Source organism: Trichomycterus rosablanca, chromosome 21, assembly GCF_030014385.1.
Source record: "Trichomycterus rosablanca isolate fTriRos1 chromosome 21, fTriRos1.hap1, whole genome shotgun sequence".
NCBI classification, from domain to species: Eukaryota; Metazoa; Chordata; class Actinopteri; order Siluriformes; family Trichomycteridae; genus Trichomycterus; species Trichomycterus rosablanca.
Genome location: NC_086008.1, coordinates 9,222,650 through 9,248,687, shown reverse-complemented (window position 1 = coordinate 9,248,687; position 26,038 = coordinate 9,222,650). Strand labels below are relative to the sequence as shown.

The 26,038-nt window shown below is 40.9% G+C and overlaps 2 protein-coding genes across 2 annotated transcripts; one reads left to right on the top strand and one right to left on the bottom strand.

Annotated features, from left to right (window-relative positions):
* Positions 1-523: 523 nt before the first annotated feature.
* On the bottom strand, positions 524-16,729 carry ptar1 (protein prenyltransferase alpha subunit repeat containing 1). Its single transcript, XM_063017916.1, has 7 exons — positions 16,644-16,729; positions 14,512-14,681; positions 14,321-14,387; positions 13,651-13,755; positions 13,339-13,534; positions 6,251-6,513; positions 524-1,561 (listed from the first exon to the last, which is right to left on the bottom strand). The coding sequence occupies exons 1-7, from the start codon at positions 16,727-16,729 to the stop codon at positions 1,219-1,221; spliced, it is 1,230 nt and encodes a 409-aa protein (XP_062873986.1). The 3' UTR covers positions 524-1,218.
* Positions 16,730-20,808: 4,079 nt separating this feature from the next.
* On the top strand, positions 20,809-22,967 carry LOC134335394 (cilia- and flagella-associated protein 95-like). Its single transcript, XM_063017917.1, has 5 exons — positions 20,809-20,938; positions 21,812-21,923; positions 22,029-22,144; positions 22,268-22,336; positions 22,823-22,967. The coding sequence occupies exons 1-5, from the start codon at positions 20,904-20,906 to the stop codon at positions 22,839-22,841; spliced, it is 351 nt and encodes a 116-aa protein (XP_062873987.1). The 5' UTR covers positions 20,809-20,903; the 3' UTR covers positions 22,842-22,967.
* Positions 22,968-26,038: the final 3,071 nt, after the last annotated feature.

Genomic DNA, 26,038 nt, shown 5'->3' with positions numbered 1-26,038 from the left:
GTCCGGGTCCTTTCTGTGTGAAGTTTGCATGTTCTCCCCGTGTCTGCGTGGGTTTACTCCGGGAGCTCCCGTTTCCTCCCACAGTCCAAAGACATGCAAGTGAGGTGAATTGGAGATACAAAATTGTCCATGACTGTGTTCGATATAACCTTGTGTGAACTGGTGAGCCTTGTGTAGTGAGTAACTACCGTTCCTGTCATGGAATGTAACCAAAGTGTAAAACATGACGTTAAAATCCTAATAAACAAACAAACTACTCCTCCCACCCTCACTGTTCCCAATGAAAATATAAAAGTGCAGAAACTTTTTGAAGATCCCTTGTACAAGTAGGTAGCTTGCTGCAGTCCAGAATTGTCTAAGATATTGTTGTTGATTTTGATATTCCTTAGACTTAAATAAGAATTAAATTCCAGTTAAACAGAAGTTTGGCTCACCATAATATACTGTACATATACTACCATTGCAATAAAACTACAAAAATAGGATGATGATTAAACTTGCAATGCGTCAAAGCTTCATGTCTTTCATTTTGTTGTTGTTTATTGATAAACCACAAGATGTGGCATGATACGCCACTTTTAGTATGCCGTGCAATAGAAGCCCAGGCCTAAATGTGAGAGACAACCCACTGATACACCATCACTTAAAAACCCTACATAAACCCATAAGCCCTGTGAGCATGAATTATTTCATCTGTATTAAATATTAAACATAATAAAGTATTAAACATAATAAAGATTGATCCCTAATGCTCCTTTGTTTTGAGAAAGCTGAATATCTTTGATTGTGCTTACACGGCAGACTAGCAAAGTGCTCAGATTTTTTACTGTACAAAAAAGAGAAAGTGAGTTAGGATTAGTTTAGGACTGGGGGCTCTGTGTACACCGAATTCTCGACAAGTGTACTAAAGGCAGCATCAAGAAAATATCTTGCACCTAGAAATGATGGAAAAGACGCTAAGAAGGAAAGAAAACAATATAAAAAGTTGCAAATAACTCAAAACAGACCTGAGATCTAAGATACCTGGAATCCTGGAGAGAAAGCAGATACTGTGACCAGTTTTACTCTGTCCAGGCTTGTCAGTGGTTTTCATCACGAAGGGGACTTTACTTCTCTCACAGTCTGCTCTATTTTTAGACAGCAGTGCAGGATTGTGCCAAGGTGAAGTCGATCTATCACGGCCCGTCTGCATCCTCGAGGGCAGAGGCACAGCTCGGGCTACTGACCTATGACCGAGTCCAGCCACTTCCTGTAGGCATTGGCGAGACGAACCTGTTCAGAGCTCCTGCACATGCCGAGGATTCGTGAGATGAACGTGTGTTCGGAGGGGAGGGTAGGGCAGGGCCGCGCAGGCCCTCGCTTCAGTCGTTTACTGTCCTGCGTGTAGCCTCCGTGCTTGCTGCCCTCTAGTGCACAGTCAACGTCCATAGCATGGGAGATCCTGCTTTCATCACTGGGATCTGAACCGTTGTCACGGAGATCGTGGGTGTTGGCTGGATTTTGAGGCCCCGCACCAGGATTTTGCTTTCGCCAGTGATGCCATAGATAAAACACATGCCGTCTGTTGGAAAGGAAGAACAGATCACACATTTATTTGTATGGTGCATTATTAAAATTACTGGCAAGCAGTGACTGGACTAAGGGAATACAGAAAAATATGCTATATGGCAAAAAGTATGTGGACACAGGCGCCCAGGTTGTGCAGAGAGATATTCTGCTAGCACACCAGCGCTGGGATTCTGAACTCCCGGTCAGCTGGGCACCCTCTAGCAAGCACAATTGGTAACGCCTGAAGCAGACAGAATTGGGAAAGACAGGAATAATAAGTGGGTAGGGTCTTCAAACGCTGTTTGAGGATCCTGGTTAGCAGCCCAAGGCGCTATGGAGTGTGGAGATCAGTGACTCCACCAAAGCACGGGCGAATAAGAAAGGGTCAAGGGACTGTGCACATATAGGCAAATATACCCTCCCCGTAGGCAATCGGGATCCCCAGCAGCAGAAGACAAAGTGGCTATGCTAAATTTGGAGAAAGGGGAGAAAATGCATAAAAATATAAAGAAAAGGCCGCTCAGGTGGCGCAGCGGTAAAAAGAAACGCGCTGCAACCAGGGCTGGATTCTGAGAAGCGTCGTATCGAATCCAGCCTTGCTTTACCGGTTCGAAGCTGAGTGGCTATATGAGCAACGATTGGCCGGTTGCTCATGTGGGGGGTGGGACAAAGAACCGGATGTGGGTCTCTCTCTGTCAGAATGCGATTGCGTTCTCTGCCGGCTGATTGGAGGCGCTTACACAGAGATGGGAGGGGGTGCCCTTAGGGTGTGTCTCTCCGCATGCAACGCTGGGTGGCGCCAAACTCGTCAATGTGTGGGTGGCAAAGATGCATCTGGCTGCTGCTCGTGTTTCGGAGGGGATACGGGTTAGCTTCAATTACCTCCGTCAGGGCAGGGTTCGGCATAGACAGAGAGGAAGCACGATGCTAATTGAACAATTGGATGCGCTAAAAGGGGAGAAAAAGGGGTAAAAAAAAAAAAAAAAAAAATATATATATATATATATATATATATATATATATATATATATATACAGGGGTTGGACAAAATAACTGAAACACCTCTCATTTTAGTGTGGTAGGTTTCATGGCTAAATTGGACCAGTCTGGTGGCCAATCTTCATTAATTGCACATTGCACCAGTAAGAGCAGAGTGTGAAGGTTCAATTAGCAGGGTAAGAGCACAGTTTTGCTCAAAATATTGCAATGCACACAACATTATGGGTGACATACCAGAGTTCAAAAGAGGACAAATTGTTGGTGCACGTCTTGCTGGCGCATCTGTGACCAAGACAGCAAGTCTTTGTGATGTATCAAGAGCCACGGTATCCAGGGTAATGTCAGCATACCACCAAGAAGGACAGACCACATCCAACAGGATTAACTGTGGACGCAAGAGGAAGCTGTCCGAAAGGGATGTTCGGGTGCTAACCCGGATTGTATCCAAAAAACATAAAACCACGGCTGCCCAAATCACGGCAGAATTAAATGTGCACCTCAACTCTCCTGTTTCCACCAGAACTGTCCGTAGGGAGCTCCACAGGGTCAATATACACGGCCGGGCTGCTATAGCCAAACCTTTGGTCACTCGTGCCAATGCCAAACGTCGGTTTCAATGGTGCAAGGAGTGCAAATCTTGGGCTGTGGACAATGTGAAACATGTATTGTTCTCTGATGAGTCCACCTTTACTGTTTTCCCCACATCCGGGAGAGTTACGGTGTGGAGAAGCCCCAAAGAAGCGTACCACCCAGACTGTTGCATGCCCAGAGTGAAGCATGGGGGTGGATCAGTGATGGTTTGGGCTGCCATATCATGACATTCCCTTGGCCCAATACTTGTGCTAGATGGGCGCGTCACTGCCAAGGACTACCGAACCATTCTGGAGGACCATGTGCATCCAATGGCGGTGCCGTGTATCAGGATGACAATGCACCATACACACAGCAAGACTGGTGAAAGATTGGTTTGATGAACATGAAAGTGAAGTTGAACATCTCCCATGGCCTGCACAGTCACCAGATCTAAATATTATTGAGCCACTTTGGGGTGTTTTGGAGAAGCGAGTCAGGAAACGTTTTCCTCCACCAGCATCACGTAGTGACCTGGCCACTATCCTGCAAGAAGAATGGCTTAAAATCCCTCTGACCACTGTGCAGGACTTGTATATGTCATTTCCAAGACGAATTGACGCTGTATTGGCCGCAAAAGGAGGCCCTACACCATACTAATAAATTATTGTGGTCTAAAACCAGGTGTTTCAGTTATTTTGTCCAACCCCTGTATATATATATAAAGAATAGAAATATGTGGACACATTTATTCTCCAGTTTTCGCCACGTCTATTGCTAACAGGTGTATAAAATCAATGTCCAAATCTGCCTTAACATCCATCATCAGTGCATAACCATACAAATTAGAGATGGAACGATTGATAGGCTATAAATCGATATCGGCCGATTTTTAATCAAAATATGCTATCGACGATATTTCCCCAATGTAGCCGATCCGATCGCGTGATATATAAAGATCACCTCCATGTTAAGCTTAACAGCTCAGTGGATTGATCCAGACTTTGAGCTACAAAGCACCAACCATCACATCACCATTCATCAACCATCGTACAGAAACCATGGTGAAAGCTCTTCACGACCTAAAATAACATAATTAACGTTGTGCATCATACATAGTTCAGGATCATCTGCTCTGACTGACAGAAAACTTTTAGCTCCACAGACGGAACGAGTCTGACTGTTACAGATCTGTGGTAATAGCAGTTTAATTAAGCTTTTTAATTAAGCTTTTTAATGTAAGAGAGTCACACAAAATGTTCTGTAGTAGCTGGTGTTTATTTAAAACCACGACATTAATTAATAACAGTAAACTCGGAGAGATAACTGAGAAGAGAAACTTACGCTTCGCATAAAATTAATCGACTCATGAATCACTTATATCGACACTGTGAACAGAGCGTCTCTCTTAAAGGCACACACACACACGTCCTTTAAGACGTCCCATCGGAATCGGCTATCGGCCGATCGCTCTGAAAAGAAATCGGAGATCGAAATCGGCGTCAAAAACCCCGATCGGTACATCTCTAATACAAATGTTTTTTTTTTTAACTGATCGAGCAAAACTGTCCACAGGTACTGTACCTCATTAATACAGCTTGTTAATAACTGCCGAATCATTTATACCAATTTGAGTAATCATTTTATACTGCCAGCACAAGGTGTGAACGAATTAACGATTCATTTCACACCGGCTGTTCTCCTTAACTCCCAGCGTGTGCAGCAAGCGAGGAGGAAAGAATCCCCCAGCAGTGACCTACAGCCCTTCAGCACAGACTCATCCATCAAACTCTAATACTGTGCTAGAACACATCAGGCCAGCCTTGGAGAACTCAAGGACATTCTACTGGAGACAAAGGTCACTCTGCTCACACGGAACACACTGTGTGCAAGCTGGAACCATTTCCATCAGCTCAGCATGCAGCTGCAGAACACGGCCAATCCAGATGGAGATTAATATGGAGAGTGAGTGAACCTTAACGCTTGTAGCACAGACGTATTTGCACAATTATAAACAAAAGCTCTTTAAGAAGATCAATAGCAATGTGAGGGCAACTATGTTTTTAAAAGGATGAATAAAAGGTGTCCGGGTTGCACACATCAGTCACAAAAACAACACACTCACTGTGTTAAAAAAGCCTCCAAGACATGGCGACGGGACAATTACTGCCAAACAGCCAAAATCAACAATGAGAAAAGAAGGCAATTTATTGGTTCGCTCCTTAAGACCACCAAAAACAATATAATTAAATAAGCACAGCTATGACCCAGTTTTAACAAACTCTGCATTGTAAGGTTAACAAAGCTAATGTTCATACCAGTCCTGCCATTCAGAAGCCTTGTGTATTAGAGATTTTATTTTATTAGGATTTTTAACGTCACGTTTTACACACTGTGGTTACATCCATGACAGGACAGATAATTACTGGTTACACAAGATTCATCAGTTCAAGTTTTATTGTCAAACACAGTCACAGACAATTTCATTTCTCCAATTCACCTTACTTGCATGTCTGTGGGCTTTGAGGAAACCCACACAGACAGGGGAGAACATGCAATTTCCACAAAAAAAAGATCCAGTCCACTATAGCTGGGAACAGAATTCAGGACCTTTTTGCTGTGAAGTGACAGTGCTACCCACCGAGCAATGAGACTGGCATTAAGGACTGAATACTTGAAGATAAATAACTTGGTGTTAAGAGCACAAAGCCTGGACCAGATTTCCAGATCCACACCCTGATCTCCGGACTCCTCCACTTCCTGTACAGGTGCCTTGGGCTACTACATAGGGTCCTTGAACTTAATGGCCAATTTAAAATTTTTCATTTTCAATTCTGCTCGCTAGGGGGTGCCCAGCCGATCGATAGCAGTGCTGAGTTTTGAACTTGGGGAGTTCAGAATCCCAGTACTAGTGTGCTAGCAGATTGTATGAAATTTATTGTTCACAAAAGTATTCAGAATACTAAGTATAAAAGTATTCAGACCCTTTGGCCTACTAATGCTTTTAGTGCACTGATTAGACAAACTATTCAGTATGCTAATGTAATACCTTGCTTTAGTTTTCCAAAAATGTGTGGTGACATTTGAAACCATCCGGTAACATCCCCACAACCCCCTAGCCCTTTTTTCTTACCTGTGACACCACAGTGTCTCGTGGCCCGGATATGACTCGATTAGGTCAGTGCAGAGCTCCATCTCATGATGAAAGAGCTGAGGAATAACGTCGGGCTGAGAGTCCTCCGCTGTGCAAAGTGCGTTTCCCCCATTAGGCTGCTGGCTTTGACCCAACTTTGCTAGCAGTTCTTTGAGCAGGAATTGGCGGTAATGGAAGCCACTGTGGTCGGACACATGCATGGACACCCAGTGTTTGGTAGAGGAGAGCTCGTCGTGAAGAATCTGCAGTTAAAGAGCACAAGGACGCTACTGATAACGTTTCATCTAGAAAGGACTGCTACTGATAATGTGTCATCAAGAAAGGACTGCTACTGATAATGTGTCATCAAGAAAAGACTGCTACTGATAATGTGCCATCTAGAAAAGATTACTACTGATAACGTGCCATCTAGAAAAGATTACTACTGATAACGTGCCATCTAGAAAAGACTGCTACTGATAACGTGCCATCTACAAAAGATTAGTACTGATAACGTGCCATCTAGAAAGGGCTGCTACTGATAATGTGTCATCAAGAAAGGACTGCTACTGATAATGTGCCATCTACAAAAGATTAGTACTGATAACGTGCCATCTAGAAAGGACTGCTACTGATAATGTGCCATCTACAAAAGATTAGTACTGATAACGTGCCATCTAGAAAGGACTGCTACTGATAATGTGTCATCAAGAAAGGACTGCTACTGATAACGTGCCATCTACAAAAGATTAGCACTGATAACGTGCCATCAAGAAAGGACTGCTACTGATAACGTGCCATCAAGAAAGGACTGCTACTGATAACTAACATCAAGAAAGGACTGCTACTGATAACGTGCCATCAAGAAAGGACTGCTACTGATAATGTGTCATCAAGAAAGGACTGCTACTGATAACGTGCCATCAAGAAAGGACTTCTACTGATAACGTGCCATCAAGAAAAGACTGCTACTGATAATGTGTCATCAAGAAAGGACGCTACTGATAACGTGCCATCAAGAAAAGACTGCTACTGATAACGTGCCATCAAGAAAGGACTGCTACTGATAACGTGCCATCAAGAAAGGACTGCTACTGATAACGTGCCATCAAGAAAGGACGCTACTGATAACGTGCCATCAAGAAAAGACTGCTACTGATAACGTGCCATCAAGAAAAGACTGCTACTGATAACGTGCCATCAAGAAAAGACTGCTACTGATAACGTGCCATCAAGAAAGGACGCTACTGATAACGTGCCATCAAGAAAGGACGCTACTGATAACGTGCCATCAAGAAAAGACTGCTACTGATAACGTGCCATCAAGAAAGGACTGCTACTGATAACGTGCCATCAAGAAAGGACGCTACTGATAACGTGCCATCAAGAAAAGACTGCTACTGATAACGTGCCATCAAGAAAGGACTGCTACTGATAACGTGCCATCAAGAAAGGACGCTACTGATAACGTGCCATCAAGAAAAGACTGCTACTGATAACGTGCCATCAAGAAAAGACTGCTACTGATAACGTGCCATCAAGAAAGGACGCTACTAATAACGTGCCATCAAGAAAGGACGCTACTGATAACGTGCCATCAAGAAAGGACGCTACTGATAACGTGCCATCAAGAAAAGACTGCTACTGATAACGTGCCATCAAGAAAGGACGCTACTGATAACGTGCCATCAAGAAAGGACGCTACTGATAACGTGCCATCAAGAAAAGACTGCTACTGATAACGTGCCATCAAGAAAGGACTGCTACTGATAACGTGCCATCAAGAAAGGACGCTACTGATAACGTGCCATCAAGAAAAGACTGCTACTGATAACGTGCCATCAAGAAAAGACTGCTACTGATAACGTGCCATCAAGAAAGGACGCTACTGATAACGTGCCATCAAGAAAAGACTGCTACTGATAACGTGCCATCAAGAAAAGACTGCTACTGATAACGTGCCATCAAGAAAGGACGCTACTGATAACGTGCCATCAAGAAAAGACTGCTACTGATAACGTGCCATCAAGAAAGGACTGCTACTGATAACGTGCCATCAAGAAAGGACGCTACTGATAACGTGCCATCAAGAAAAGACTGCTACTGATAACGTGCCATCAAGAAAGGACGCTACTGATAACGTGCCATCAAGAAAAGACTGCTACTGATAATGTGTCATCAAGAAAGGACGCTACTGATAACGTGCCATCAAGAAAAGACTGCTACTGATAACGTGCCATCAAGAAAAGACTGCTACTGATAATGTGTCATCAAGAAAGGACGCTACTGATAACGTCCCATCAAGAAAAGACTGCTACTGATAATGTGTCATCAAGAAAGGACTGCTACTGATAACGTCCCATCAAGAAAAGACTGCTACTGATAATGTGTCATCAAGAAAGGACGCTACTGATAACGTCCCATCAAGAAAAGACTGCTACTGATAATGTGTCATCAAGAAAAGACTGCTACTGATAATGTGTCATCAAGAAAGGACGCTACTGATAACGTCCCATCAAGAAAAGACTGCTACTGATAACGTGCCATCAAGAAAGGACTGCTACTGATAACGTGCCATCAAGAAAAGACTGCTACTGATAATGTGTCATCAAGAAAGGACGCTACTGATAACGTCCCATCAAGAAAAGACTGCTACTGATAACGTGCCATCAAGAAAAGACTGCTACTGATAATGTGTCATCAAGAAAGGACGCTACTGATAACGTCCCATCAAGAAAAGACTGCTACTGATAACGTGCCATCAAGAAAAGACTGCTACTGATAACGTGCCATCAAGAAAAGACTGCTACTGATAATGTGTCATCAAGAAAGGACGCTACTGATAACGTGCCATCAAGAAAAGACTGCTACTGATAACGTGCCATCAAGAAAAGACTGCTACTGATAACGTGCCATCAAGAAAAGACTGCTACTGATAACGTGCCATCAAGAAAAGACTGCTACTGATAACGTGCCATCAAGAAAAGACTGCTACTGATAATGTGTCATCAAGAAAGGACGCTACTGATAACGTCCCATCAAGAAAAGACTGCTACTGATAACGTGCCATCAAGAAAAGACTGCTACTGATAATGTGTCATCAAGAAAGGACGCTACTGATAACGTGCCATCAAGAAAAGACTGCTACTGATAACGTGCCATCAAGAAAAGACTGCTACTGATAATGTGTCATCAAGAAAGGACGCTACTGATAACGTCCCATCAAGAAAAGACTGCTACTGATAACGTGCCATCAAGAAAGGACTGCTACTGATAACGTGCCATCAAGAAAAGACTGCTACTGATAATGTGTCATCAAGAAAGGACGCTACTGATAACGTGCCATCAAGAAAAGACTGCTACTGATAACGTGCCATCAAGAAAAGACTGCTACTGATAACGTGCCATCAAGAAAGGACTGCTACTGATAACGTGCCATCAAGAAAGGACTGCTACTGATAACGTGCCATCAAGAAAAGACTGCTACTGATAACGTGCCATCAAGAAAAGACTGCTACTGATAATGTGTCATCAAGAAAGGACTGCTACTGATAATGTGCCATCAAGAAAAGACTGCTACTGATAACGTGCCATCAAGAAAAGACTGCTACTGATAACGTGCCATCAAGAAAGGACTGCTACTGATAATGTGTCATTAAGAAAGGACTGCTACTGATAACGTGCCATCAAGAAAAGACTGCTACTGATAACGTGCCATCAAGAAAGGACTGCTACTGATAATGTGTCATCAAGAAAGGACTGCTACTGATAACGTGCCATCAAGAAAGGACTGCTACTGATAATGTGTCATCAAGAAAGGACTGCTACTGATAATGTGCCATCAAGAAAAGACTGCTACTGATAACGTGCCATCAAGAAAAGACTGCTACTGATAACGTGCCATCAAGAAAGGACTGCTACTGATAATGTGTCATTAAGAAAGGACTGCTACTGATAACGTGCCATCAAGAAAAGACTGCTACTGATAACGTGCCATCAAGAAAGGACTGCTACTGATAATGTGTCATCAAGAAAGGACTGCTACTGATAACGTGCCATCAAGAAAAGACTGCTACTGATAACGTGCCATCAAGAAAGGACTGCTACTGATAATGTGTCATCAAGAAAGGACTGCTACTGATAACGTGCCATCAAGAAAAGACTGCTACTGATAACGTGCCATCAAGAAAGGACTGCTACTGATAATGTGTCATCAAGAAAGGACTGCTACTGATAACGTGCCATCAAGAAAGGACTGCTACTGATAATGTGTCATCAAGAAAGGACGCTACTGATAACGTGCCATCAAGAAAAGACTGCTACTGATAACGTGCCATCAAGAAAAGACTGCTACTGATAATGTGTCATCAAGAAAAGACTGCTACTGATAACGTGCCATCAAGAAAGGACTGCTACTGATAATGTGTCATCAAGAAAGGACTGCTACTGATAACGTGCCATCAAGAAAAGACTGCTACTGATAACGTGCCATCAAGAAAGGACTGCTACTGATAATGTGTCATCAAGAAAGGACGCTACTGATAACGTGCCATCAAGAAAAGACTGCTACTGATAACGTGCCATCAAGAAAGGACTGCTACTGATAATGTGTCATCAAGAAAGGACGCTACTGATAACGTGCCATCAAGAAAAGACTGCTACTGATAACGTGCCATCAAGAAAGGACTGCTACTGATAATGTGTCATCAAGAAAGGACTGCTACTGATAACGTGCCATCAAGAAAAGACTGCTACTGATAACGTGCCATCAAGAAAAGACTGCTACTGATAACGTGCCATCAAGAAAGGACTGCTACTGATAATGTGTCATCAAGAAAGGACGCTACTGATAACGTGCCATCAAGAAAAGACTGCTACTGATAACGTGCCATCAAGAAAGGACTGCTACTGATAATGTGTCATCAAGAAAGGACTGCTACTGATAACGTGCCATCAAGAAAGGACTGCTACTGATAACGTGCCATCAAGAAAGGACTGCTACTGATAATGTGTCATCAAGAAAGGACGCTACTGATAACGTGCCATCAAGAAAAGACTGCTACTGATAACGTGCCATCAAGAAAAGACTGCTACTGATAACGTGCCATCAAGAAAGGACTGCTACTGATAATGTGTCATCAAGAAAGGACTGCTACTGATAACGTGCCATCAAGAAAAGACTGCTACTGATAATGTGTCATCAAGAAAGGACTGCTACTGATAATGTGTCATCAAGAAAGGACTGCTACTGATAATGTGTCATCAAGAAAGGACTGCTACTGATAACGTGCCATCAAGAAAGGACGCTACTGATAACGTGCCATCAAGAAAGGACTGCTACTGATAACGTGCCATCAAGAAAAGACTGCTACTGATAATGTGTCATCAAGAAAGGACTGCTACTGATAATGTGTCATCAAGAAAGGACTGCTACTGATAATGTGTCATCAAGAAAGGACTGCTACTGATAACGTGCCATCAAGAAAGGACGCTACTGATAACGTGCCATCAAGAAAGGACTGCTACTGATAACGTGCCATCAAGAAAAGACTGCTACTGATAATGTGTCATCAAGAAAGGACTGCTACTGATAATGTGTCATCAAGAAAGGACTGCTACTGATAACGTGCCATCAAGAAAAGACTGCTACTGATAACGTGCCATCAAGAAAAGACTGCTACTGATAACGTGCCATCAAGAAAGGACTGCTACTGATAACGTGCCATCAAGAAAGGACGCTACTGATAATGTGTCATCAAGAAAGGACTGCTACTGATAACGTGCCATCAAGAAAGGACTGCTACTGATAACGTGCCATCAAGAAAGGACTGCTACTGATAACGTGCCATCAAGAAAGGACTGCTACTGATAACGTGCCATCAAGAAAGGACGCTACTGATAATGTGTCATCAAGAAAGGACTGCTACTGATAACGTGCCATCAAGAAAGGACTGCTACTGATAACGTGCCATCAAGAAAGGACTGCTACTGATAACGTGCCATCAAGAAAGGACTGCTACTGATAACGTGCCATCAAGAAAGGACTGCTACTGATAACGTGCCATCAAGAAAGGACGCTACTGATAATGTGTCATCAAGAAAGGACGCTACTGATAATGTGTCATCAAGAAAGGACTGCTACTGATAACGTGCCATCAAGAAAGGACTGCTACTGATAACGTGCCATCAAGAAAGGACGCTACTGATAATGTGTCATCAAGAAAGGACTGCTACTGATAACGTGCCATCAAGAAAGGACGCTACTGATAACGTGCCATCAAGAAAGGACTGCTACTGATAATGTGCCATCAAGAAAGGACTGCTACTGATAACGTGCCATCAAGAAAGGACGCTACTGATAATGTGTCATCTAGAAAGGACTGCTACTGATAACGTGCCATCAAGAAAGGACTGCTACTGATAATGTGCCATCTAGAAAAGACTGCTACTGATAATGTGCCATCTAGAAAAGACTGCTACTGATAATGTGCCATCTAGAAAAGACTGCTACTAATAACGTGCCATCTAAAAAAGACTGCTACTAAAAAAACGTGCCATCTAGAAAGGACTGCTACTGATAACCTGCCATCTAGAAAAGACTGCTACTAATAACGTGCCATCTAGAAAGGACTGCTACTGATAACCTGCCATCTAGAAAAGACTGCTACTAATAACGTGCCATCTAGAAAAGACTGCTACTGATAATGTGCCATCTAGAAAAGACTGCTACTAATAACGTGCCATCTAGAAAAGATCATTTAAAAAAAATATTACTATTGTATGTATGTATGTTGGTTTATTAAGTTAGCCCACCATGGTGCAATAAGGTTTACTAAATTAATCAAGGTTAAAAGGTTTTAAACATTGTACAGAGAACCAGAATATTGCTGCCTACTTATTAACCAGGTCTAACTTTAAAGAGGCAGTTTAACTGTAACATTTTTCTGAAACATTTATTCAGAAAGCATTCAGGATCTATACACATATGGATGATTATGACAATATTAGACAAATTGTAATATTATTTGCATTGTGTGTGTTTGGCTGTTTACTTTTGAGAGCTTAACACTGTGTTCAATAAAGCGTACCTTCAGATTGCCATTGGCCATGTGCTGCAGGACCCATATACGATGGGACCACGCATTGTAGTTGCTGTTATAGCGGCTTGCGGCATCTGCACAGACCTTCATCTCGTCCTGTATCCCTCTCTGTATCTGCTCGCTGTTTTCACTCCTTTCAGCAGCGCCACATGGCTCTTTTTGTAACCTTTGCAGCACCCACCGCCTGCCAAAAAAGTAATTACAGATTCTTGTTTTCAGTGCGTTTTACAAAATGTCCCAACCTTTCTGAACATTGGGTTTGTAGTCATATTTAAAATGAATAATCAAAACCAGCCTGACCTGTGTATCCATGTCTCTGGACTTTTCGGATACTTAGTTAGAGCTAATTTCCCCAGGTATAGATCTTTACCTGGACTCAGCACTCCACACTGGAGGAGTTCCTTTCTGTTAATGAAAATAATTAGCTTACAATTTAATGCAGTCCACATATTTTCACTTAAATCAGCAACCTTATCTAATAATTGAATCCTGACTACAGCGCCATCTGATGGACAATAAGCTGTAATTTGGAGCCGGTAATAAATAGACGGCTGCCAAAAATAGGATGTAGCCTCAACCATCACCAAAACTTGACCTGAAAAAGTAATTCACCTCCACCCTCACCTTCAACTCCACCCTGCAGCATTTATTGCACAATTAAAAACAATAATGAATGTAAATGCTAAGAACTAGTATTAAAAAGCGCATTAATTCATTGGCTGTATGATGTGTCCCGAATTTAGCCTCTTAAATGTCACACTCTTTTGCAACGACAAGTTATATTGTCTAATCCATTCATTATTCATCATGATCAAACTGTTTGCCTAAGCTAAGAGGCTGTTCCGATTACTTAGTAGCTAAGACACAGAGCGTATAGTAAAATAACATCATAGGGACACAGGAAATGGTGAAATAACTACTGATATCAGATATAACAATATTAAGCACAGAGATTAGAGAAACTTATTACCTCACATTCCAAGCAGTGGTAAAGTCTGGGTTTAGAAGCAGGACTGTACTAGTAATGTCAACCAAAGCTATGAGAGAGAGATACAAATACAGAAACATTCATCTTTCATCTGCAGTCCCATGTGCCCATGTCCGACTCAAATTTGGTATAACATGATGCAGTTGGGTAAATAAATAAAAGAATGATCTCACCATCCCGGTCCAGCCACTGTTTGCGTTGTCGGTAGAGCAGTAGCTTGTTGTGCACGTAGGGCAGTAGGAACTTGACGCACCAGCTTTCAACACCCAGCTTATTCTCAACCAGGACGATGGGACTTCTGTTGTATCTGGCCTCCGGGCAAGGTATGAGACCGATCTCATTTCTACAACCACAATTAAAGTAGGTAGGTATTACAAAAAACGGATACAGATGTACAAGCAGACTTTCTGCAACATGACCTACATCAGAGCTGACACTGTGCTATCGCTAAACAGCCTCTTTTTGCATGAGGTGAAATTACAGACAGATGGAACCTTTGGGAATTCAAAACTAAATATATGCTAATAGGATAAATACCATGGGATGCACTGACCCCATTTTTCTTATTTCTAGGGTTTTTTTTAAATCTGCAAAGCAGAGAACATGGCCAGAATCTCAGATTTAAATTATATAAAGCTATTTTAAAAATAAAAACAAAAGGCAAAATGTAACTAATCAGCATAAGGAGGTGATCCACTTGCATGTCAATCATGTTTAAAACCATGCTTGGACGAAACACAAAATTAAGCTGCTAAATACATTATATGGCCCAAAGTTTGTGGACACCTGGCTAGTCTACCTTCCTGTGCCCAAATTACAGATATTGATATAATGTTTGTTTGTTTGTTTATTAGGGTTTTAACGTCATGTTTTACACTTTGGTTACATTCATGACAGGAACGATAGTTACTCATTACACAAGGTTCATCAGTTCACAAGTTTATATCGAGCAATTGTCTTGGACAATTTAGTATCTCCAGTTCACCTCACTTGCATGTCTTTGGACTGTGGGAGGAAACCGGAGCTCCCAGAGGAAACCGACGCGGACACGGGGAGAACATGCAAACTCCACACAGAAAGGACCCGGACCTTCTTGCTGTGAGGCGACAGTGCTACCCACTTAGCCACCGTGACGCCCCTTGATATAATGTAGATCTAAATGTAATAATTGGAAGAAGTGTCCACATACTTATAGGTCCTGGTTATAAGGTGTGGTCCAGAATTTATCTACTATAGGTCCTGGTTATAACGTGCGATCCAGAATTTGCCTAACACATGTCCTGATTGTGCTGTGCTGTCCATGACATTTCCAAGCGGCATATGGGTCAGTGTGTTCTGCTTTTGAGGTCATAATGTAATAAATATCAAAAAGTGATAAATATCAAATAACGAGATGAGTACACTAATGTTTTGAGTGTATAGATGTAAAAGACAAGTAAATAAAAGTTTGTATGCCTTGCTAAGATGGAAAAGCTTTAATACAAATATGATGAAGTCAAAATGCTTAAATAGTTGCAAAAATAATGTGTTAAACCATCTGATGAATAAAAAGAGGTCAACCACCACTTGTATTACAGCGAATGGACATCACTTTTATGTATTACAGCGAATGGACATCACTTTTATGTATTACAGCGAATGGACATCACTTTTATAATGTCCTAATATCTAACTTGTAGAGGAAGAAATGTTTTGGAATATTTTTAAAAGTTTAAACAATAATCAACACTCAGCCCTTGCAGCTATTTAAATAGTAACAACTTGTCACTATAGTAAGCTTTCATAAAACCCAGTGACAAGCCCTTTAATTATACATTCTGGCTCTATCCTTGTCCATTTTTCTAACCCAGTTAATCATGTTTAGTCAAACTAAACTTAACAATAATAGAGAATTTAAACATTGCATCATATTGTTATTACATCATATCGACAACACAGCCACATCACCCTGACCTAGCAACACATCAAGGTAACGTTAGTAATTATACAGACAGGTACAGAAAAAAATACAAATAATTAGGCTTCAACAGTGTAGCCGTGTAGAAAGTAGAAGAAAGATTATTCATATTATGTATGTTTATTATTGCGTGTGGTTAACCCGGCTTTTGCAGCATCTGCTAAAGTTAGCTTAGCCTAGCCTAGTTCTCCATACACCTGAGCTGTAAACAGTTAGCACTCTGAACTAGCACACAGCTCACTCAGTACTGTCAGCAAACCGTACCTGTATATTTACACACCCTGTTATATAACACTATAGATATATAACACACAGCTTATAATTAAGTGTCCAACAAAGCGCACTTACATATTGGGGTTTCGCTTAAAAGCATTAGTGAGATCCTTAACAACTCTTTGCACCAACACATCCACCTCCTCCTCCGACTCCGCCATCTTTCTTCGTTCTAGCAATGTGTCGTTCGCGAAAGAGTCGACTCTTTGTTTCGGTTCTTTTAGCTGCACAATGGGGGCGCCAAACCTCTGTGATGAACTCAACAGATTAGTCTGTTTTATATGAATTATGGTGTAATTTTTAAGAAAAAGTTCCTCATTTTGATATAACATTACTAAAACGAAAGTAAACAAAAAGATAGTTAGGTTATATTGAATTAGGGTCCTCTTAGTTTTTGAAAGGTCACATTTATGAATAAAATATTAGTTCTGTGCACACATTATTTTGTACATAACGTAATAAACAGTTATTTTCAGAACATCAACTGGAAAAACCTCTAAATGTGGGCTCAAGGAATTAAAAAGTACCCTTAACTGGGTAAGGTTATATTAGCGTTATATTCACAGGGGCTCCCGGAGAAAGCTTGTTTATCTTCGAAACGGTAACGCTATTCCATCCTTCTGGTCAGCCGTGCGCACTGTCGCTCCGCAAACACGTCATCAGAGCGCTGCTGCCTTGCACACCAGTAGCGGTGTAGTCTCCATGACAACGCTGTCCACGGAGTGGGATAGGAAACGCGGAGTGGACTTAGCAAATCTCCGTTCTCTTCCTCGTTCCTCACAGCCAACTACACAACAATACCACTTGAAAATGGCATTGCTTAATGTTCGTTCACTCAACACAAAAAGTACTGTACTCAGTGAATTTATATCTGACAGTGAACTAGACTTTTTCTGTCTCACTGAAACTTGGCATAAACCCTTGGATTATTTTACGTTAAATCAGACCACGCCAATGGGATACTCGTATATTGATGAACCTCGTATGGAAGGGCGAGGTGGTGGTGTTGCTGCAGTCTATAGGGATGATATTAAAATAACCACTTTGTCTTTTCCTGCTGCTCTTTCTTTTGAACACCTGGCTTTCAAGTTGTCAGGGCCTACTCCTCTGGTCACTGCTGTAGTTTATCGTCCGCCAAAGCCAAACGCTTCCTTTCTCTCTGATTTTTCAGATTTTTTAACCCAGCTTAGTGCCCTCTCATCCTCTGTACTGCTTATGGGTGATTTTAACATCCATATTGATGACAACAACTGTAAATTTGCCAGGGAATTTTTGGAATTGTTACAGTGTTTTAATTTCACACAACATATACATTTTCCAACTCATAAAAAAGGTCATACTCTTGACCTTGTCTGCTCTACTGGTGTCCTAGTTCATCAGCCGTCCAGCCATGACCTTACTGTCTCTGATCATTTGACAATCATCATGGACATTGAGGTCACTAGGCCCATCACTAGAGCTAAACGTAAAATATCCTTCAGGAATCTTCAATATATCTCTCCCTCTGCTTTCTCAGATTCTCTTGTTAAAAAGATGTCTGTCTGTCCTGTACTGTCTAGTAATTCATCTGACCTTGTCGATTACTATAATGACATACTCGCCTCATGTCTTGATGAGCTGGCTCCTTTGAGAACCAAATTTGTTTCATTTAGTCATTCCGCACCATGGTACACAATTGAGCTTCACCAAATGAAATCCCGTAAACGCCAGCTTGAAAGACTTTATAAGAAAACCGGTCTAACAGTACATTATCAGATTTATTCTGATTATCTTCAACATTACAAAGACGCTCTTACGGCAGCCCGATCCACTTACTATTCCGAACTCATACATGCTGGATCAACAAATCCTAAGACTCTCTTTTCCACAATAAATAAACTTCTCAAACCAATTGACAATACTACCAATTCCTTTACAGTTGACAAGTGTAACTCTTACCTCTCATTTTTTCAAACAAAAGTTGAGAATATCCACAATTTTCTGACAGTTTCCCCTGTCATCTCTGTTTCTCCGCCTATCTCATCTCAATTTATTACCCAGCCTCTGTCTCAGTTCTCACCTGTGTCTCTTTTGGACCTATCTGAGATCTTAACAGGGATGCGAAGCTCCACTTGTGTTTTGGATCCTGCTCCATCAAAACTTGTTAAGGGTTGTTTTCCAGTTATCTCATCACTTATCACAGAGATAATCAATTCCTCTCTTAGTTCTGGCTCAGTCCCTCAATCACTCAAATTGGCTGCTGTTACTCCCATACTTAAAAAACCTGGACTTGACTCTAACATTATGAGTAACTTTCGGCCCATTTCCAATCTTCCATTTCTGTCGAAAATACTGGAACGTGTTGTTGCCTCACAGCTCAAAGATCACCTAAATTCCAATAATCTATTTGAATCATTTCAGTCTGGTTTCCGCCCCCAGCACAGCACTGAGTCAGCCCTCCTCAAAGTCACAAATGACCTTCTTCTTTCCTCAGACTCTGGACAAATTAATATTCTCGTCCTCCTTGATCTTACTGCAGCTTTTGACACCATTAATCACTCCATTCTTCTGTCCCGCCTTGAATCCTCTGTCAACATCACTGGTACTGCCCTTTTGTGGTTAAGGTCATATCTCATAAACAGACAACAGTTTGTTAATATCAACAATTGTAGTTCTGCCATTGCTCCACTGTCCCAAGGCGTTCCCCAAGGCTCAGTGTTAGGTCCCCTTTTGTTTATTCTTTATATGCTCCCCCTTGGTGACATCATACGTCGGCATGGTTTACATTTCCACTGCTATGCTGATGATATTCAGCTTTACATCTCCTCCAAATCCATTAATACTGAACTTCACTCCACTCTGACAAATTGCATCACTGAAATGAAATTGTGGATGAAAGCTAATTTCCTCAAATTAAACTGTGAAAAATCAGATATGATCATCGTAGGTCCTACAACCCTGGCAAAAACCACAAAAAATTTTCAAATTACCATTGATAATGACACTTTGTCTCCGTCTTCTAACATCCGAAATCTTGGTGTAATTTTTGATGGCAACCTCTCTTTTGACCGCCATGTAAATCACATCACCAAAACTGCTTTCTTTCATCTAAAAAACATAGCACGTCTACGTCCATCACTCTCCTTTTCTGCCGCCGAAACCTTGATTCATGCTTTTATTACATCCAGAATTGATTATTGCAATAGCATCCTTTATGGTACATCTAACAAAATCCTAAAAAAACTTCAGTATATCCAGAATTCAGCTGCTCGCCTCCTTACTCATACTCGCTCCCGTGATCATATTACACCTGTTCTACAAAAACTTCATTGGCTTCCCGTTGCTCAACGCATTCAATTCAAAATTCTTCTATTCACTCACAAAGCTCTCCATAATCAGGCCCCATCCTACCTCACCGACCTGCTCCATCAGCACATTCCCTCCCGTAGCCTTCGCTCTTCTGAGGCTAACCTACTGTCCATACCCTCTAGGACCAAGCACCGGACCTGGGGTGACAGGGCCTTTTCCATAGCTGCTCCATCTTTATGGAATGCTCTCCCCAAACACCTACGAGATTGTCCTGACCTGTCCAAATTCAAGTCACTTCTCAAAACTCATCTATTCAGAGTGGCATTTAACTTGTAACAACACAAAATAAATGCTTTTATTTTTGCTATTCTTTTTAATAGTTTTTATACTTAGATCACGACAGAAATGTGAAGTCCTAGATCCTAAAACTTGTAAAGTTTTCAGTTTCCTGATTGCATGTAAATCTGTCCTGTTTCTGTCTAATTTTAAGAAATTGTTCTATATTTGTTGTTCTCTCTCATAATTTAGCTAATTTTTAATGAACTGTCTTATGCTGCTCTCTTTGTTTTTATCTTAATTATTCTTGATGTTGATGTACTATTTTGATTTTGTACTATGATTTGTATGGTGTATGTACGTATTTGTTTTGATTATTTGTCTTATGTAAAGCGTCTTTGAGTATCTTGAAAAGCGCTATATAAATAAAATGTATTATTATTATTATTATTATTACTGTGCAGTGTTAAGCAAAGAGCCGTTTCGAAGTTGAAAGAGTCGGCTCTTTCGATAAGCTGAGTCGGTTTAAATGATTCACTATAAAAAGAGTCGATTTCTCATCACTATTCCACTCTTCTCCACAAGCACTGACATCAGCGTCTCCGATTCATTCGGGACGACGTCCTCCCACTACGCGCATGCGTACATCTCATAGTAACAGTTTGGCGTCAGTAGAAACGCAATAACTCTCAGCACTGTAGTGTTAGTTTGGAATTTGTCGAGTATAAAAACGTACTTATTGTTATTATACTTAAATCTCAATGTGTTAATATGAATTACAGCAGAGCTACATTAAATTCAGACTGGTGAGTATCACAGAAGTCTAGTTATAGTGAAATGTGTCATTACTGTGAAAACGTCCATATGGTATTACTCAATAACCGACCAGCATATGAAGTGAAACCTTAATAAACACAGCTGCTCTGGTATTTTTACGGATTGCTACTGCGGATCATTGGCATATTTGATTTGGAACAGTTTTTGTGCTGGGCGCCCTTCCTGATGCAACCCTCCCTTTTATCCAGGCTTGGGACCTGCACTTAGGGTGCACTGATATGTGCTCCCCTAATGGCTAGGTTCACGTAAGGCAATGAACCTTCTGTATTTGTGAGCTCAGCTTACAGCATGTATTTTAACATTATGCCACACAAGCTCACAGCATTTGTTTCATAGTTGTACACAACTCAAATGCCAGTGAAATGTAATGTTCATTTCTATGAGCAGTAAAACAGCAAATAATATGTTTAAAAGATTATGTAGCTAAATAACCAATATTCCTACAAGTTATTTTAAGTCTGTAATCTATGAGGAAATTTATTGACAGGTAAAAAGGTATTTTAAAGTAAGACACTGGGCAGACAAAGTGCTAAATTACACTAGCTCTATACTGTTGGGATCCAGGGTGGTATAGGCAAGTTGGGCATCTACATACAGACATGATTGGCTGTGTCTGAGGAAGGGTACCCTATCCGGGTTGTGTAATTGCATTGTGCCAAGTTAATCTTGGACAAACTGGACCTGGGCTTTAGGCCAGCGGACTGTGATGGCTATGGGAAAGGTACTACATTTTGTACTAATTTCATATGGGCTTTGCATTTATGTATTTCAGTTTAACAATTTTTTATAACACAACCTCTGCAAAATTACTAACAATACTAAATGCACATTTGTTTCTAAAGGCACAAAAAGAGGGAAGCAGAACCAAAAGACTATGATTTTACTACGTGTTGTGATGGGGAAAAAAAGTCGCACAGATCTACATACAAACGCCTGGGCACATGCTTGGATGCAGTAAGTGCTGAAGTCACTGAAGTCATATTCAGGCCTAATTCTTTAAAAAAAGAATACAAACACAGCTTAATAGTATTAACCTAGCCAAAATTCTCTGTTTATTAGGACTGGATCACAACAGCCCAGATGTATCAGTATCCTTCAAAGAAAGAATGTGATGCTAGAGAAACTCCGAAATTAATGGTGCAGGCTGACTGTTTTAACTCTCTGGTATTTGACAGGTAAAGCCTGTTAAGCATTCTTTTTAAAAGCCTTTCTCCTCCACTGTTACTATTGCTGGCACAGACATTTATTTATGTGTTATTCACCTTCACTTTAGTGAGGCTTGTTTATTTTTTCCACAGAATAACAGGACCATTACATTTTATGTGCACATCTGTTTTACCCTGTCAATCACAAGGCTATGGTCAAAGGTAAGTAGGATGATCCTATGCTGTGAAGCTTGTTTTGTAGTATATAAATACAGCTGCACATGTGAGTGTTCTGTTAGACTGACTGCCAGTTAACCTCTTGGACCCTAGCCAGTTTCTGGATGTTTGAACCAGCAATAATAGTTGATAGCTTAGTTGGAATCTATGAAAACGGGAATCAGATAAGAGTGTTTTCGTGTGCGCCAGACCCACTGCCAACCTTAAGTGATTATAATTAATATTATTATTATAACTAAACCAGTACTGTTTTGTGTCTTGGAGATGATCATGAGTGTTGTAATGATTTCATTAGTGTATCCAGGTGTTTATTGTCAAAGCTTTTTTATCTTTTTTTATCTAAACATGCTTTTAGCAATGAACCTAATGGAACTCACAAGTGCAGCTGTGTTTGCAATCGTAATTTGGTCATTTAAAAGTGTTATGTGGTGTTTCCACTACTTTGTCCACCACTTATATTTTTTGTGTCAGACCTAGGGATCAGACCTAGGGCCTAAAGACCAATGCCACAGTGATGCATCAACTCTATCAACCTCATCCTACAGATGTGTGAATGTTGTGCCACTTAGTTACAGTTGTATCACTTAAATAAATGTGTATATGCTTTTTTAATGTATATGATTTGAGTAGAACAGTTTATTTTACCATCCAGGAATTGTGCAATGGACACATTTATACCTTATTATATTTTCCAGTTATTCATCAGGGGGCGACACGGTGACTCAATTAATTCTGAGGGATCCATATGAATTTTAAAGCAACAAATGCCACCATATCACACGTCTTACTTGTGTCACATTATGTGTTTGTTACCAGTTAGCTTTGTAGTAACAGAGTACAGATGCTAGACTGACTTGTCTGCAGTCCAGACCTGTCCACATTATGATGTTCAATATATAACAGTCAGTCATCATTTTGATGTTAAGTGCAAACTACAAGATCGTCATATTGCACTATATGTGCCCAGACTATCATACAACCAGTAATATAAAATATAGTATTTTATATTACTTTTTATTACTTTTTATTTATGCTCTTGCAGCATTTGTATATTCTACAATTTCTCTTTCTTAAGACAAAAATGTGGAAAAACCTGGGGTGAAGATTCACCTCCCTATTAATAATAGGAGCCTTATTTCTTGCAAAGTGTTTCTCCTGATTCCTTTAGGCAACACTCTGATTTTGGATGCTCACATCAGGCATTTCCTGGTAAACATGCTCTTCTGATTACATAACAGCTCATAAGAGGTTATAAAAAGTAACTGACCTTTGCAGAGTAACCGTATTACTGATTTAGAGAAATAAAATTCATCAAAGGTTGTTTTTTCATTGCACTAAGAATAGTTTAGTACCACAGTTTAGACATTAGTGATGGATACTGTTGGCATAGGCAAGAGCTCTACCGGGGAGTTCAGCAGATCCTTTCCATCACACAGCAGCTCAAATTAATTGCAGCATACACTACAGGTTTATATGGACTAGTTCAATAACAGTTTAAAAAGTAAAGGCTTTAATATGTTATTCATTTTTCGTAACAAATCAACCCTGATTAGAGTCACAGTGGGCCATGTGTAGACATTCTGGGCAACAGCCCAAAGCAGGACAACATACACTCCAGTTTAGATCTGTCTTCCCTAGAAAACAGGGCTGCATTATAGTATGCAGTATACTCTGGACTCTTTTATATCAAGCATAAATGAGAAAAATTCTGTTTCACAACTACAGCAAAGAGTGTCCTCTGTTCCCTAAAGATTAAAGATGCACCTGCCTCAAATTATTTTGAAATGTTTTAAAGCCATCAAATTTAAATTGAGCATATATACAGTATTTGTGTAGTTCCCCTTATAGGAAGTAAATATATAGTATTTATTAAATTTGAAATATTAGAAAATTAGTGCACTTGATACACGAATACATGTCATGTCATTGTTGAAATTTTAGGGAATTGAGTTCTATGTATAAATTGGATTTCCTTCCACCTCAGATGACTACACCCAAGGCGGTAAGTAGGATCTACATGTAACACACTTATGAAAGTTTTGGTGAGATTTGATTCAGATATTATAGCAACCACCAAATATGTAACTGTACTTAAAATATTTAATCACTAATGCCTAGTTCACACTATACAATTTTTGCCCTGATTTTCGCTCGGCGACTGGTCGGCGATTGATTTTACGGGTCGGGAGCAACTCAGCGTTCACACGGCGATCAAAACTCGGCTCTCAGTCGCTAAGTGTGAACTATCCAACAACTCGACCCGACCGGCTCGCCGACTGCTCGGCGACTGGATTGAGTTTTCTAGCACGTCAGATATCTGATCTCAGATGTGCGACTGGAAATGAGTGACATGTCGAACAGCGAATGAGAACGCAGGATACAGCGTGAAGGGAAATGCAGAAGAGGATATACGTAGTTTATATCAGGATACACCAGCACACACACGTAGTATTTCTGATTTGATCGTCCTCTACAAAACATAACACCCACACTACATTACAGAATTATTAATTAACATCCACTTTACTACAGAACAAGCCATATACTGTTTGTGTTGCCAAATCCACTCAGATTCATTTATTTTTCCTCTTTGATTTTCGCTGCACATCAGACCACAAAAACTTTGATCACTCGCTACTTGTTGACGTGCATTTTTGGACGTGGTATCATTAAAACCCTCGTCACTTCTCACGTGTGTTTTTGTAAAGAAGAAAAAAAAGGAGACCAGAGAAGCTCGCCTGCGATTCCAGTTGGTGATGGATCGTGTAGTGTGAAACCCCCTATCGCCGATCAGTCGTGTAGTGTGAAATATACACCGACTGAAAGACTCCCGAGTGCAGGAGATTCAGTCGTGTAGTGTGAACTGTACAGCGACCTGACGACTTGGAAAGTCGTGTAGTGTGAACTTGGCATAACTCGTTCATGCATTTTATCCCAAGCCGGATTGTGCAGTTTTGTGTTTCCTTATTAATTAGTTACTGTTTTTAGTAGTTGCTACTATATGAGTAAAATCTAATGGTAGGAAAGCATCGTAAGCATTGTGCCCATCCTCAGAGTCCTGAAGGACCATATACACTTCGTGTTAAAACTACCCTTCGGGGGCGCCAAGGTGGCACAGCAGCATATTCCGCTAGCACACCAGCGCCGAGATTCTGAACTCCTCGGTTTCGAAACTCAGCGTTCCCACTGGGCTGGGTGCCATCTAGCAGGCATGATTGGCAGTGCCTGCAGCAGACACGGTTCCGCTAGGGTGGGATGACCGGACTATGTGGGAGGAGTCTTCAAACGCTGTGTAAAGTCCCTTATATACATAGCTAGCTTCCATGAAGATTTTGAATGGGTTTCCTGTAAATGGTGTTCTTTTTTAATACAGACAACTGGTATGGTAATTGACCACATGTTGCAGATGTGATAGCTGGGGGCTAAATCTACAGTTCATTTGTCCCATGTTGAATTAATGGAAAAACACAACAGAGCATACCTCTCTTTGACCTCTCTCTGTAAAATATTGAATCATTTTGAGATAATATTTTTGGTTTTTTTATTCTGACAGTCCTGTCTGATTGAGAGGAAGGTCGATTTCAGAAGACATTAGTCCCAGTTTACTGATGTGGCAGATTATCGCCGCTGGGGCCGAAATACCTGGCAGGATGTGAATGAGCCGCTGGTTGCAGCCAGAGGAGCAGA

Coding starts and splice junctions, on each gene's coding strand:
- ptar1 (XM_063017916.1), bottom strand. CDS start 16,729: ATGGCGGAGTCGGAGGAGGAGGTGGATGTGTTGGTGCAAAGAGTTGTT. Junction 14,682..16,643: donor TTTAAGCGAAACCCCAATAT/GTAAGTGCGCTT, acceptor TTGTGGTTGTAG/AAATGAGATCGGTCTCATAC. Junction 6,514..13,338: donor TGGCCAATGGCAATCTGAAG/GTACGCTTTATT, acceptor CTTTAACTGCAG/ATTCTTCACGACGAGCTCTC.
- LOC134335394 (XM_063017917.1), top strand. CDS start 20,904: ATGAATTACAGCAGAGCTACATTAAATTCAGACTG. Junction 21,924..22,028: donor TGGGCACATGCTTGGATGCA/GTAAGTGCTGAA, acceptor TCTGTTTATTAG/GACTGGATCACAACAGCCCA. Junction 22,145..22,267: donor AACTCTCTGGTATTTGACAG/GTAAAGCCTGTT, acceptor TTTTTTCCACAG/AATAACAGGACCATTACATT.